This window comes from Amblyomma mixtum, chromosome 10, assembly GCF_055824585.1.
Source record: "Amblyomma mixtum isolate Tamu chromosome 10, ASM5582458v1, whole genome shotgun sequence".
Lineage (NCBI taxonomy): Eukaryota > Metazoa > Arthropoda > Arachnida > Ixodida > Ixodidae > Amblyomma > Amblyomma mixtum.
The window spans coordinates 169,667,976-169,683,212 of record NC_143021.1 but is presented as its reverse complement, the minus strand read 5'-3'; the positions used below and the strand labels follow the sequence as shown (position 1 = coordinate 169,683,212).

At 48.4% G+C, this 15,237-nt stretch overlaps 1 protein-coding gene and 1 long non-coding RNA gene across 4 annotated transcripts in view; both read left to right on the top strand.

Annotated features, from left to right (window-relative positions):
- Nucleotides 1-204: 204 nt before the first annotated feature.
- On the top strand, nt 205-1,339 carry LOC149327709 (uncharacterized). Its single transcript, XR_016285930.1, has 2 exons — nt 205-579; nt 1,193-1,339. It is a non-coding gene; the product is annotated as an uncharacterized LOC149327709 (long non-coding RNA).
- Nucleotides 1,340-14,753: 13,414 nt separating this feature from the next.
- Nucleotides 14,754-15,237, top strand: part of LOC149327703 (ubiquitin carboxyl-terminal hydrolase 8-like) — a 269,416-nt gene continuing 268,932 nt past the window's right edge. Inside the window, exon 1 of one of the 3 annotated variants that reach the window (XR_016285926.1) lies at nt 14,754-14,846. Coding sequence is in view for 2 of the 3 variants with exons in the window: in XM_089562390.1 (XP_089418516.1) it covers nt 14,806-14,846 (41 nt within the window). In the remaining variant the exon portion in view is untranslated. The remainder of the gene's footprint in view (nt 14,847-15,237) is intronic. The other 2 variants (XM_089562390.1, XM_089562388.1) reach the window with 2 other exon arrangements.

Sequence of the window (15,237 nt, the reverse complement as noted above, 5' to 3'; positions counted from 1 at the left end):
CGCGTCTTTCGTGTATGTATACTGTTTTATTTGCACCAGTTGGAGGGTTTAACGCGAAGATGTTTGTAAATTGGTGCGATTCCACTCCTACCTGCAGTGCAAGAGCCGCCAATAACAAGCTAAATTTATCTAAGAGGAGAAGCAGGTGTTGCAGAATTTTGCAAGAACTCAATGCCTAGTTTTGTAATTATATAACTTCTCCAAATTAGTGGAGTTCTGCGACATGTCCACCGTTTTGCTAGCTAAACTTCCCATTGAAACCATTCGTAAGTATCAAAACTCCCGTGCATTCTGCTATCACCATCATCATAGATGTCACTTCGCGGTCAGTCCAATCCAATCCATCAGTGCGGCTCCGTAGCGCTGTTGTTGATTTGTCGCGTAGTGTTGTCGCGCAGAGCTTTATAGCTCTGTTATTATAATGTGTGGCTTTGTTCGGTCTGTGGACGAAAGTAGTATGTAACTTAAGCAATTCGAAAGATACGGGAAGCGCCTGAAGCTCTTCTGGAACACCGGAATCACGTACTGCGTCGACCTTGGTTTAAAGAAGGCTTAGTGCACATGTGATTGCCTACGAAGGTATGTATCCAGTGCAATTCTTGGAACTTGCTTCTAGGACAATGCAGCATGCTCATATAACATTCGTTCACAGGACAGTGGGAGCAGTAAGCGCGAGGAGATGGCTTCCACAAGTGTGTGCTGTTCTCACACTTTCGGGAGCCTACATCATACAGCTGCGGGAGCCCTCAACTCGCGGGACTAATTCCCACTCCTCTTCAAAGTTGCGGGACGGAGTATTTTCGCATCTTGTTAATTTTTAAGGCATCGATAGGTTCACTGTGCCTATATCAAGAGTGACAACGCGCGAAAGGCAAACCGTAGGAAGCACGTCTAGTTCGCAGTGGTTCGCAACGGAAGCTTTGCGCCTTTCTGTGCACAGTCGCGTACAGTGCTGCGCAGGTTAGTGCCCTAAGGCCCATGAGAATAAATAAAGAACAGATACATTGTCAAATATGGTGTGGAAAAGTGAGAGCTGTTATTGCCTCATACTTATGGAGGTGGTAAAGTGCATTGTCTGTTATACTTGCAGCATTAAACACTTCTATTAATTGGTTCCAATGTTTTTACTTGGGTGCTGCATTGTGCCATTTGTTTCACATGACTGATGTTTGCCGCGTTCTTTTTATTTCAGAAATCCTGTGGGTGGGAAGATTACGGATGTGTGTCCCAAGCTTGCCACATTTGAAGAGTCACATTTAAGAAATTTTCCGAATATAACCCATTGCTCTGCTGATGTATCATCAACCACAATAAAATATGCGTGCTATGCATCAAATTGTTTTTGGTTTTATTGCATCGCGCGGAGTGAAAAAAGCACGCATGCACCATATATGCGAATATTCGAGAAAGATCCGCCAATGGACGTACTCAACTGGACGTCCGTCGGCGGGCGAACCGTATACCTTTGGCCACCTTTCGGACGGCCGACGGACGTCTATCGGCTGTTTGCGGATGTTCAGAATATCCGAAACAGGCCTCTGTCGGCCGTCCGAAGGATGTCGGTGGTTGCTTGGGTAGGTTGTGCCGCTCACACAAGTTTAGCATTAACTTCCCGTTCATCATCATCATCATCAGCCTGACTACACCCACTGCAGGGCAAAGGCCTCTCCCATGTCTCTCCAATTAACCCTGTCCTTTGTCAGTTGCCGCCACTGTATCCCCGCAAACTTCTTAATCTCATCCGCCCACCTAACTTTCTGCCGTCCCCTGCTACGTTTGCCTTCTCTTGGAATCCACTCCGTTACCCTTATAAGGACCAGCGGTTATCCTGCCTTCGCATTACATGCCCTGCCCAAGCCCACTTCTTCCTCTTGATTTCAACTAGGATGTCATTAACCCGCGTTTGTTCCCTCACCCACTCCGCCCTCTTCCGATCTCTTAACGTTACACCTATCATTTTCCTTTCCATAGCTCGCTGTGTTGTTCTTAACTTAAGCTGAACCCTCTTTGTTAGCCTCCACGTTTCTGCCCCATAGGTGAGTACCGGTAGGATACAGCTGTTATATACTTTTCTCTTCATGGATATTGGTAAGCTACCATTCATGACCTGAGAGAACCTGCCATACGCGCTCCACCCCATTCTTATTCTTCTAGTTATTTCCCTCTCATGATCCGGATCTGCGGTCACTACCTGCCCTAAGTAGACATATTCTCTTACTACTTCTAGCACCTCGCTACCAATTGCGAACTGCTGTTCCCTTGCTAGGCTGTTCAACATTACTTTGGTTTTCTGCATGTTAATTCTTAGCCCCACCGTTCTACTCTGCCTGTCTAGCTGATTGATCATGCTTTGCAGTTCTTGTCCTGAGTGGCTTAGCAAGGCAATGTCATCAGCGAATCGCAAATTACTCAGGTATTCTCCATTAACTCTTATCCCCAACTCTTCCATTCCAGTCCCCATTACAATCTGTGTATCCATCCAGATCCTCGATGTGGCGGTTCATGTCTCCAAGCAAAATAATATGGACACGGTCTCCAATCTGCTTTACATCGTCATTGAGGCACTTAACTAGATCCTTGTTTTCTTGCCTGCATTTGTCCCCGGTCCCTAAATAAACTACCCCTAACCATGTCCTTTTGCCAGCAATTGTACCTGATACCCAGACATGTTCTTTGCAAGTTGATTTTATTCTTTGCCAATTTGTTCCTTGATGTATCAGCATACCTACACCTCCTCCCTTCTTCTCTGTTGTTGTTCTGTTGCACCCTTCCCAGACATAGCCATCGATGAAAGGTGGATCTTCTAGATCCCTCAGATGTGTCTCGCATAGAGCGTACACACCTACTGCTTCGTCCTTTAACTGCTGTTCTATTTCTAGCCATTTCGCTCTCTTTCTACCCCCTTGGATGTTTATGTAACTGATCCTGGCATTAAATTTCTTTTTCGCAGTTTTCTTTCTGGGCCTCCTAGTGGCCATTTTGTTGGGATCAGCCGCCATTGTTACATTTACATCGTTTCTACCTACCCCTACGCCTTGAGCCACCGTGGACCCCCTAAAAAAGCTACCGCTCGGCCTCCCAGGCGCCAGCCTATCTCTTCTCCTACCCTTCCACTGAAATGGATGCCATCTCGTCCAAAGTCTCTGCCCGAACCTGCTCTGTGCACTTCCTTGTTTATGTCTACCACCTCAAAGCCTTTCTCGAGGCTTAATGTCCTTATCTCTCGATTAAGATTCACAACGTCGTTAGCAACCTCTCCATTCCTTCCTTGTACCTCCGGCACTGTACACACCACGATCTGCGCTTGCTGTGCTATCGCCCTTATACCGTCAACTCCCTCAGCTAATCTCTTCCCTGCTTGTGGGGCGTCACCATTCAGGAGGTCATTTAGCCCCGCCGCTACCATTACCAAGTTACGCCTTGCAGCCTTCTCGGAAAGTTCACTTTTTGTCGCTCTCAGAACATCGTCCATTGTCCTTCCTGGAAACACCCCGACTGCTACCTGCCTATCACCCTTCACACGGTCCAGAATAGCTCTTTTGCAGCGCCCCATGTTTGAGTCACTAGCGATAAGCACTAGTGTACTCTGCCCCTACCTCCTATTTTCCGGATCTTGCTGCCTCTTATCAGCGACTGTGACCTCATTTCCTGGAATTAGCTCGTTCCCCTTCTCAGTATCGCCTCTCGACTTCCCAGCTGCCACCTGTGCGTAGCTGTTCCTGCCCGAGCATGTCTGACTTGCTTGCTTATCGCTGTCCATGCCAGTGCAAGCCCCATCCATGTGGCTGGCGCTGGAATGCCCGCCATTGTGGCTTCCAATGGCGGTGTCAGCCGTTTTTGACTCCAGCTGACCAAGCTGTTCTTGAAGCTTGCGCTTCTCTGCCCTCTCTATCTGTAACTCTGTTTCTAGAGCATCCATCCTTAGCACTAGTTTGCTGTTCGCCTGTTCAGCCCTGTCCAGGCGTGCACCTAATACGCAGAATTTGCACATAAAATCTGCGCCTTCGGCCTCCTCCACTGAATCGAACCGCGTTTCTTTTAAATTCACCGATTCCTCACACTCCATACATCTAACCTTCAGTAGCTTAACCATGTTAGCAACACTTGATTATTGCTTCCACCAAATGCTAAGATATCTACAGGCTCAAGACAAAAAACACTTGAAAACACGTGCACAAATAAAATAAAATGCCAATCGATCACTTCTATCTCTCTAAAAGTTAACGCACAAAGACCTAAATTCTATTCCTTAACCTGCACTTCCCCTAATAGCCTAAAAAAATATAGTTTTAAAACTATTAAAGAAAAGCACTCATCTATTTGACGCAGTCGGTCCAGTCCCGGTCTCCACGCGTGATCCGAAGAGCACCTAAACCTACGTCCGCACAGCACGGCTGTCAACTGTCAAGACAAAACCCGACTTTAGCGCCACTCCTGAACCGCCCCAGGCGGTGGCGGCGCTACAGTCTCAAACGGCAAAGTGGAAGTAGTTCTTGCAGTTTTAACCACTACGCCTTTAGACCCTTCTCTGATCGCGATGTCAATTGGTAGATAGCCTTGGAACTATGTGGCCAGACTAGAAAAAGGATGTGGCCAAAGGTGGGAGCGTTTCCGGGAGATTTCTGTAATTGTTGTTGTTGTTGTGTTGAATTTATTGGCGCATAAGCAGCTAAGGCTATCATGCGCCAAGAACAAGGTATGGAAAAATTGGCTTGGTCAGAGTTTGAAAACAAAGTGGATAAAAACGGTGGTGTAAAGGGCCTAAAAGTTATTTTTACTAACTAGCTGATGAAAGACAAGAATTTTAAAAATGTCTGAGAGCAGAAACTTTTAAAGGTTGGGTCGCCTCTGCAGACATCCTTGGCTCGGCAAGGATTTCGAGGCTCCCAACAGCTCAGATAAAGACCTCAGCCTCCCTCTCATGATTGAGAAAGTGGCTGAGGTGTATAACTGTATGTAGTGAAGCACAGGGTGAGTAGAGTTTGTGAAGAATACTGGCTTCCCTTAAAAAGCTAAAAACACAGGGTATACTGACAAGTGCATCTTTGCCTAAAATCAATGCTGGATGAAAAGGAATCTGTTCTTTGTAAAAGGTAGTAAAATGTTTTTTCCTTATAGATTCAAGTTCCGTACATGAGAATAATATGTGGGTTACTGTTAGTTCATCTCCGCACTTTTCACAAACAGGTTTGTCTTCTTTTGTAAGTAGGAAGTTGTGTGTGAGATGTGTGTGTCCAATACGGAGACGGCATAAAAAAACTTCGATGAATCGTTTTTGGTGTGAGCATGATTTCCATTCGCCTAGGATGGGTTTTACTAAATGTAGCTTATTATTTCTTTCAATATTCCATTGCGACTGCCATTTATTTCTTAGCTTGCACTGTACCAACTTCATACAATCATTGTAGGGGATGTTCACTTTCTTGATTTCTTTGTTCCGAGCTTTTCCAGCACATTCATCTGCTTTCTCATTGCCAGCGATTCCAATGTGGCTGGGAACCCAGCAAAATTTTATGTCTTGTCCCTGTATTATCGCGCTTGTTATGTTGTGTATGATATCCCCGATTAGTGGTGTCACTGCATTGCTATGGTGAAGTGAGGTTAGTATGCTCAGAGAATCAGTGTAAATGATACTGTTCTGAATGTTCTTTTATTATTTTTTCTACAGCCACCAAGACTGCGTAACACTCGGCGGTGAAAATGGATGTACACTCAGGTAGCCGTACTATTTTTTCCCAATTATTCTGAACTACAGCACTTCGCACGTAGCGCGCCGATTTTGATCCATCGGTATAAAATGCTTCGTATTCTCCGTATTTTTCGTTGAGTGCTAAATATTCCTGTAATATCTGTTCATGTGGAGTATGTTTTTTCTGAAATTGTGTTAATGTGAAGTCGCACACAGATGGTAGGCAGTACCAAGGCGGGAGTGGATCACGTTTGCGGGCAATATTAGGCAATGTGTCCATTATATCTAGTTCTTGGCATTTCTCTTCAAAGCGGAGAAGGAGTGGTCTGATTGCTAGAGGTTTGTTGGTAAATAGTGTTCGAGATGGACACTTTGTAACGAGTGGGTAACAGATGTGTTTAGGCTGGGAACGGATCTTTAAAATGTATGAGCATGTGAGCGTTGTTCTTCTGTCTGCAAGTGGTGGTTCATTGGTTTCTACGTACAGGCTTTTTATTGGTGACGTCCTGTATGCACCAGTTGAAAGGCGCAATCCGGAATTGTGCACAGGATCCAGTCGCTTCAAGTACGATGGCCTTGCTGATCCATACACTATGCAACCTGTTGTGTATCGTGGTGCTGCCGCTCCAACTGTGTATCACACTACTGCCGCTCCAAGTGCCGCTTCCCGTATGGTACCTTCTGTCTGGCCTGAGCATCGTATTTCGCTCAACACCTCATCCCCGCGTCTCCGCGGCTCTTCGGTCCTGGCACGTACCATATGCATGTACGAAGCTACACGCGGACACTGAACTCTGCACTCTCTCTCTCTATCCCGACTGTCTGCCCCGCTTGTACGCTTTCGCTCAATAAACAGTTTTGCCTCAGACTCCGACTGGAGAACACATCACTGGCGACGAGGATGGGATCGCCGTGATCCCCCAGCGCGCAATTGCAGTCAACACTGACCGCCTCAGGCAAAGCTCCTGGATCCGCTCCAGCCCTGCACATCCGTCGACATGGCAGCGCTTCTGCCTTCGGCCACGATCGGAGAATTCTCGCCCGCCGAGCCTTCCTCCTGGCCAGTCTACTTAGAACGCCTCGAGTTCTACTTTCAAGCCCACGACATCCAGTCCGATGAGAAGAAACGGGCTTTCCTCTGCAGCGTATGCGGCGTCGACGCGTATACTCTGCTGCGCTCGCTCTGCGCACCCAAGGCACCTTCGGAGGTTCCATTCTCAGAAATCGTTTCCTTGCTCGACACCCACTTCATCGGGAAACCGTCCGTCACCATGGAACGATTCCGCTTCAACAAGCGAGACCAGCAACCTGGTGAATCGGTGCCGGAATATCTCGCCGCTCTTCGACTGTTAGCTCGCCACTGCGAGTTCGGGGATTGGCTGGATCGACTTCTTTGCGACCGCCTAGTCTGTGGCCTGCGTGAAGAGCCTATCCAAAGACGTCTCCTGGCTGAACCGGACCTCAAGCTGTCGAAGGCCATTCTACTGGCACGTGCTGCGGAAGAAGCAGCAGCCAAGACAGAAGAGGTTCGCCGCTCAAGGGTCCCCTCAGAAACGCATCAATTGCAACAGAACCCCAAGCGCCCGGACGTCAAGCCCGCCAACCATCCTCCGAGTCATCAATGTTGGCGTTGCACCGGCGAGCATGACGCTCGTACTTGCTCCTATCATTCCGCCATCTGTCGCTACTGCGGCAACAAAGGTCACCTGGAGAAGGCCTGCAGGAAGAAGGCAGCAAAAGAAAAAACTTCCAAGCCTGGTCAACACCGAAAGGAGTTTTCTCGCAAAAACAAGTACTCTCGTGGACGCAACCATCAAATTTTGCAATCAGCTGATCCAGCTCAAGACGTAAACTCTACGGCATCGGTCAGCTTTCATCGGGAAATTCAAGACCGCAAGTCTACGAGTGGTGCCAACACCATCACTTCTCCGGCAGTCTGCGTGGACGTCCTGATAAACAGTAGGCCTCTGACCATGGAGGTTGACTCCGGGGCCGCCTGCACCATCATCAGCGAGAGGACCATGGAGAAACTTCGGCTGTCAAGGCAAGACCTAAGGCCATCCTCTCTACAGCTGCGCTCCTATACAAGGGAAAGCTTGGAGATTCTGGGATCATTGGAAGTTGCTGTCTCATACAGAACAAAGAGCACTCGACTTCAACTTCTCGTTGTCCGAGGAAATGGCACCAGCCTGTTGGGGAGAGACTGGTTTTCTGCGTTGGGAATATCGCTCTGCGGAATAAACCACGCATCTGAAATCGAAGTTCCGCTAACCTTGCTGAACGCCGTCTCTGAATACCCAGAAGTCTTCGCTGAAGGACTAGGGAAAAGCAAGGGACCATCGGTTCGTATCGAGCTCAAGGCTGAAATCGCTCCCATCTTCATGAAAGCACGTCAAGTTCCGGTGGCTCTACTGCCCAAGGTAGACGAAGCCATCGACGTTCTTGTACAGGAAGGCGTCTACCAGCCCGTGCGATCCTCCCGATGGGCGACACCGGTAATGTGCGTCGTTAAGAAGAACGGCAAGATCAGGCTGTGTGGTGATTACAAAAGCACCGTTAACCAAGCAATCAAGATGGAAACATATCCTCTTCCAACCATCGATCAGCTTTTTTCAAACCTTGCGGGGTGCACTGTATTCTCACAACTAGACCTCAATCAAGCCTATCAGCAGCTTGCCGTGGACAGTGACACAGCCGATCTGCTAACAGTCAATACGCACCGGGGACTGTTCAAAGTTACTCGCCTGCCGTTTGGAGTGTCGTCCGCCGTAGCCATATTTCAGCGCTACATGGAAGAGCTCCTCTCGGGACTACCTGGGGTCCACGTGTACCTGGACGATATTATAGTGGGAGGTCAAGATGCCTACGAGCACAACAAACACCTGCGAGATGTGCTGAAACGCATAAGTGACGACAACATTCGTCTGAGCCGAGAGAAATGCACCTTCGGCATGCCGGAAGTAACCTTCCTTGGATACCGCATTGACACTGCCGGTATTCATCCAACCGAAGAAAAGGTCGAAGCCCTTAAAGAAGCTCCCAGTCCAAGGAACAAGCAGCAACTTCAGTCTTTTCTCGGACTGCTAAACTTCTACAACAGATTCTTGCACGGTGCAGCTCACGCCCTCGAGCCTCTATACCGTCTGCTTGCAAAGGATCAGACGTGGAGATGGCACAAAGAAGAAGCCGACGCTTTCAAGCACGCCAAGGAACTTATACAGACATCCGATGTCTTAGTCCACTACGACGTGCACAAGCCGCTCACGCTTGCCTGCGACGCGTCTGCCTACGGCATAGGATTTGTCCTTAGTCACGAAGACTCTACCGGACAAGAATCTCCAATTGCATTCGGTTCCCGTACTTTGAGCTCGACCGAAAGGAACTACTCTCAGACAGACCGAGAAGCTCTGGCTGTCGTTTCCGGTGTCAAGAAGTTCCACCAATATCTGTATGGCAGACACTTCAAGGTCTATACTGACCACAAGCCGTTGCTGGGTCTGCTGCATCACAGTCGTCCAATACCTAGCGTACTTTCACCGAGGATGCTTCGATGGAATTTACTCCTCGCACAGTACGACTATGAGCTGATCTACCGACCGGGACGTCAAATGGGCAATGCTGATTCACTCAGCCGCCTGCCGCTGCCCTCCACAAATGCCGAAAGTCCCATCATGACAGATGTCCTGCTGCTCGAAAACCCCCCAGAAGCCTTTGCAGATGCATCCAAGATTTCTCAGCTGACTAGGAAGGACCGTGTGTTGTCGCGAGTACTCAAGTGGATTCGTACCGGATGGCCAGCAAAGGTAGAGGACCAGTTCCAACCTTACTTCGTGCGCCGCGACGAACTCTCCGCTTATCGTGATTGCATTCTGTGGGGCTCCCGAGTCGTGATTCCACCGCAACTACGCATGGAAGTGCTTGAGCTACTTCACTCATCACACCCGGGAATCGTTCGCATGAAGGGACTCGCGCGAGGTTACGTCTGGTGGCCGAAACTCGACAGCGATGTGGAGAACACCGTCCGTGCGTGTGAGACCTGCCAAGAATCCCGGAATGCTCTACCCCGAGCTGCAGTCCATCCCTGGGAGCAGACTACGAGACCGTGGTCTAGGCTGCACGTGGACTTCGCTGGACCAGTCCAAGGCAAGACATTTCTTATCGTCGTGGACTCGTTCTCAAAATGGCTAGAGGTCGTTGTGGTGAGGACAACTTCAGCTGCACTTGTTGTCCGAGAACTCAGACGGCTGTTCGCCACACACGGACTTCCCGACGTCGTCGTATCTGACAACGGTACTGCATTCACATCAGCTGAATTCCGGCAGTTCCTCGCCAGGAACAACATTCGTCAAGCTTTAGTCGCACCCTACCATCCGTCTTCTAACGGACAGGCCGAACGCTTCGTTCAGGAAACGAAGAAAGCTCTTAAACGACTGAAAGGGGGCGACATCGAACTTCAGCTCAGTCGTTTCCTGTTCCAGCAGCACTTGCTGCCCTGCACGACTACAGGAAGAAGCCCGGCGGAGCTACTGTTCTCACGTCAGCTAAAGTCCGCCCTAGATTACTTGCACCCTGATTCCCAGGAAGGCAACTCGCAACGCGGCCAGTTGTCGCGAAAGCTCCGCGCTACACCAACCCGCAAGTTTGAGCCTGGTGACTCAGTCTTTGCTAGGAATTTTTCGCCACATGGGTCTCGGTGGCTTCCCGCGATCATCCGCTCCTGTAAAGGACCTGTGTCCTATGAAGTCGAACTCCTGGACGGTACGTCCTGGCGTAGGCACGTCGACCACCTTAGAAAGAGGGACTATAACCTACCCGATCTTCCTCACCGTGCACCTGAACTCGAAATGCCTGAGCCGCATTCAGAGTCAGAAAACCAGGACGAACAACCCGCTAGCACTTCGGCCGAGCCAGACGCCGACTCACCAGAACCCGGGCACAGCCGCTCCAACTCAGAGAACGCGGATACCTCCGACAGAATTCCTCCGGCGACCGGCACCGTTCCTCGACGCTCCGCCCGAGAGAGGAAGTTTCCTTCTCACCTCCGAGACTACTACGTCTAAGGGGGGAGGAGTGTTGTGTATCGTGGTGCTGCCGCTCCAACTGTGTATCACACTACTGCCGCTCCAAGTGCCGCTTCCCGTATGGTACCTTCTGTCTGGCCTGAGCATCGTATTTCGCTCAACACCTCATCCCCGCGTCTCCGCGGCTCTTCGGTCCTGGCACGTACCATATGCATGTACGAAGCTACACGCGGACACTGAACTCTGCACTCTCTCTCTCTATCCCGACTGTCTGCCCCGCTTGTACGCTTTCGCTCAATAAACAGTTTTGCCTCAGACTCCGACTGGAGAACACATCACAACCATAATCTAAAACGGAACGTACTACAGAGCGATAAATGTGTAGAAGACATACCCGATCAGAACCCCAGTGTTTGCGTGATAGGACTTTCAGTATGTTCAGTGCTAGCGACGCCTTCTTTTTCAGTGCGTTTATGTGAGGCAGGAAAGTTAGTTTTTTGCCGAAGGTGATGCCTAGAAATTTGTGTTCGTTTTTGAAAGGCAGCTCGGTTTGGTTGAGGTGTAATGTTGGATTTGTGTGCAAGCCTCGTTTGAGTGAAAAAAGTAAGGCCACCGTTTTCTGTGTTGAGAACTGGAAACCATTCTTGTCTGCCCATGTTGACATTTTGTTGATTGTAAGTTGTACTTGTCGTTCGCATGTGGCTATATTGGAAGATGTACATGCTATCTGAAGATCATCAACATACATTGAATACATAATGGACCTTGGGATTATTTTTCTAATAGAATTCATTTTTACAACGAAGAGAGTTGTGCTTAAAATGCACCCTTGAGGAACTCCATTTTCCTGAATAAAATCCCTTGAAAGGGTTGAGCCTAGACGAACATTAAATGAACGGTTAGTCAAAAAGTCTTTAATTGAGTTCAGTATTCTGCCACGGATGCCAAGCTCAGCTAAGTCCTGGAGGATCCCGAACCTCCAGGTAGTATCATATGCTTTTTCTAAATCAAAAAAGACGCTAAGACAGTGTTGCTTGTGTATAAAAGCTTCTCTGACAGTATTTTCAATGCGGACTAGGTGGTCTGTAGTGCAGAATCCCTTTTTAAATCCACACTGATGGATATCAAGAAGTTCACCAGATTGAAGAACAAAGGTTAGTCTTATATTTAGGACACTTTCGAAGGATTTGGCAAGGCAACTGGTCAGGGCTATGGGTCTATAACTGCTAGGAGAGGTTGGGGGTTTACCAGGTTTGAGAAACGGTACAATAATAGCTTTCTTCCAGGCTACAGGTATTTTCCCTGACATCCAAACTGTGTTGAAGAATCTTAAAAGTGCTGCTATGGCAGGCTCAGAAAGATGTGCAAGCATTTCATAATGTATATGGTCGGGTCCTGGAGCAGTTTTTTTTCCGGCAGACAGTACTCTGTTGATTTCTTGGCGGGTAATTAGACTATTGTATTTTTCATTTGCACCTCCAGTTGTTGGCAGCCGCTGTTTTTCAGCTGTATTTTTGTATTTTAAAAAGGACTGCGTGTAGTGTGATGAACTTGACACTGCAGTGAAATGTTCCCCCAATATGTCTGCCTGTTCCTGTATGCTTGTTTGTGTGCCAGGTGTTGTTAAAAGCGGAATTGTGAATGGTGAAAAGCTACCGTTTAATTTGCGAACCTGCTCCCACATTTTTTTAGATGTCATCTGACTGTTAATGGATGAAACATAACTCTGCCATGATGCTTTCTCGGCACCCCGACGGACGTACCGAGCTTTGGCTCCTGCCTTCTTAAAATTAACGAGATTTTCATGTGTCGGGTACCGGCGAAATTTACCCCAAGCTCTGTTTTGTAGTTTTTTTGCTTCCTTGCACTCTTTTGTCCACCATATTTTATGACTTTGTTGCACCACTCCTGACGACTGTGGAATAGATGTGAGTGCGGCAGTTATGATACAATTAGTGAACTTTTCATTTATCTGGTCAATGGAGAGATTATCTAAAAGTATATTTTCTAAATTTGCCTTTGCTCTAAAAAGTGACCAGTCGGCGAGGTGAAGCTTCCAACGCCGTGGCCTTGTTGGGATTATTTCCGGTGGGGATGTTAAAGGGACCATGAAAAGAATTAAAAGCCGCTTGTAAATGTTAGAAGTGATGCTCAGTAGCATTGACACCAAGTATGAATCTTCGGAACTGAGCCGGCAATTTATTATGAATTTTTAAAAATCGTGTTTTTTAAAATTCGCGGGCCGCTTGGTGTCTTCGTAGGGAGCAATTCTGAAACCAAAATCGGGAAAACAGACGTCACTAGTCCCATGACGTCGGCAGGCCACCACACGCTGTCATTCGCTAGAGCCGCGGCAGCTTCGACGTCACGGGCACACTTCCGGTAGCGGTGAACATCGTCTGCTCGAGCGGCCGCGCGACCCCCTCGGGCAAGCGCGAGCGAGGGCATTGCCTTCGCGCATATGGTTTTAATTTACCTCTGCCGCCTCTTTCTGTCGCGAGTTCGGGACCCAAGAAAGCGCAGAGACCGGAGATACGCTGCCGACACACGCTGCTCCTCGGGAGTGGGACAACCGGAAGTCGTAAACCGAACGTCAGCGAATGACGTGTTCATGGGCGGAGCCCAGTCCCGGAGCTGTTTTCTTTATTTTTTTATGGTACCCCGCGCGTACGAGTTGAGGGGGGAGAGGAGGAGCGTGATTTTTAATCGCCTATAACTTCGTTGTTATTGATGCTAGCTCAAAAATTCTTGCGCTGGAGTGACGAGTGATGGATTGCCTATCTTTACGTAATCTCAATAAATTTGTTTCATAGTCCCTTTAAAGTGATTAGTACAGGGAGGTGGTCACTGCCATATGGATTGTCAATGACATCCCATTTAAAATCATTAAAAACAGAAGGTGAGCTAAAAGACAAATCTAAAAAGGTCATTTTCCCCGAGGCAGGGGAGCAGTAGGTGGCTTTTCCTGTATTTAAGACATACATTGTTTGTGAGGATAAAATCTTCGATTATTTGACCCCTAGAGTCACAGTGCTCGCTTCCCCAAAAAGGGGAGTGAGCGTTAAAGTCCCCAACTACTAGATACGGTTCTGGAAGTTCATTGATAAGTTCTTGTAAATCGTGGACTGTTAATGTAGAATGTGGAGGAATATATACAGAACAAAGAGAAATTGTTTTATGGCTGACGACACTGACCGCAACGGCTTCAAGTTTTGTTTTGAGTTTTATTTCTCGAGCAGGAACGCCGCTTTGTACGATAATCGCGACGCCTCCAGAGAGTCTATTTGCCTGCTCACGATCGCGTCTAAAAGTTTTATAATGCTTCAGGATGTTCATATGTTGTGGACCTAGATTGGTTTCCTGGAGACATAAGGCTACGGGTGACATTGACCCTAAAATGTTTTTTATGTCATCGTAATTTCTCAATATTCCTCTACAGTTCCACTGAACTAGAAAAGCCATGTTTTATGTTTTGGGGTAGGAGCAACGAGAGGTTTACTTATGTTCTGGGGCCGTTATGGTAGCCCTGCCTTTTTTTCGCTCAAGAGAGCTGTTCCGCCGCTGTAAAGCAGACGGGCTGGGAGTTTGGTCCATCACCTCGGAAGAGGTGCTGGACGACCGCGAAGAAGCCGCGGGTGTGTGGGTGTCAGGCCTCCCCCGACGGGGGGAAGTCCTGCGGGATGCTGACCTGTGGGCCGGCACTCCCTGGCTTGTAGTTGGCAGAGCAGCTTTCGCTGTCTCGGCCTGGGGCGTGGATGGCACTGCCACAGGCGCGGTGGAAGTGGCCGCGGCAGGTGCCGGAGCGCTGTGTGGTGCTACGCCCCCGCGCACCACATCAGCGAAGTTTGGTTTTGCTGTGAAGGAGAATGAATTGGTAAGCGCAAAACGCCTCCTCGCTTCTTTGAATGAAATGTTTTCTTTAGTCTTAATGGTGATGATTTCTTTTTCCTTCTTCCAGGACGGACACGCCCTGGAGTATGCAGCGTGATCTCCTTCACAATTCGCGCAGCGTAGAGCTGCGTCGCATTCCTGAGACTGGTGGTCCTTTGATGCGCATTTCGCGCAGGTTTTGCGGCTGCGGCAGCTCTGTGAGCCATGGCCAAACTTCTGGCAATTGAAACAGCGACGGGGATTGGGTATGTAATGCCTTACGGTGATTTTCAGGTATCCAACATCGATCGTTTCGGGCAAACTGCTGGTGTTAAACGTGAGGACCATGTGTTTGGTGTCTATTTCTTTGTTGTCTTTGCGGATTTTGATTCTGTGCACTTCAATTACATTTTGATCGGAAAGTCCTTCAAGCATTTCGGTTTCTGTTAGATGTATGAAGTCAGCCTCTGAGATTACGCCTTTGACTGTGTTGAGGGATCGGTGGGGAGTTACGGAGACAGAGATGTCCCCTATGGAATCGATGTTTGAGAGTTTTGAGCATTGGATGCTCTCACAGAGTTCGAGGAGTAGGTCGCCACTGGACATTTTGGATACCTTGTAGCCAGGCCCTAAGGTATCTGTTAAACATTTGGTTAC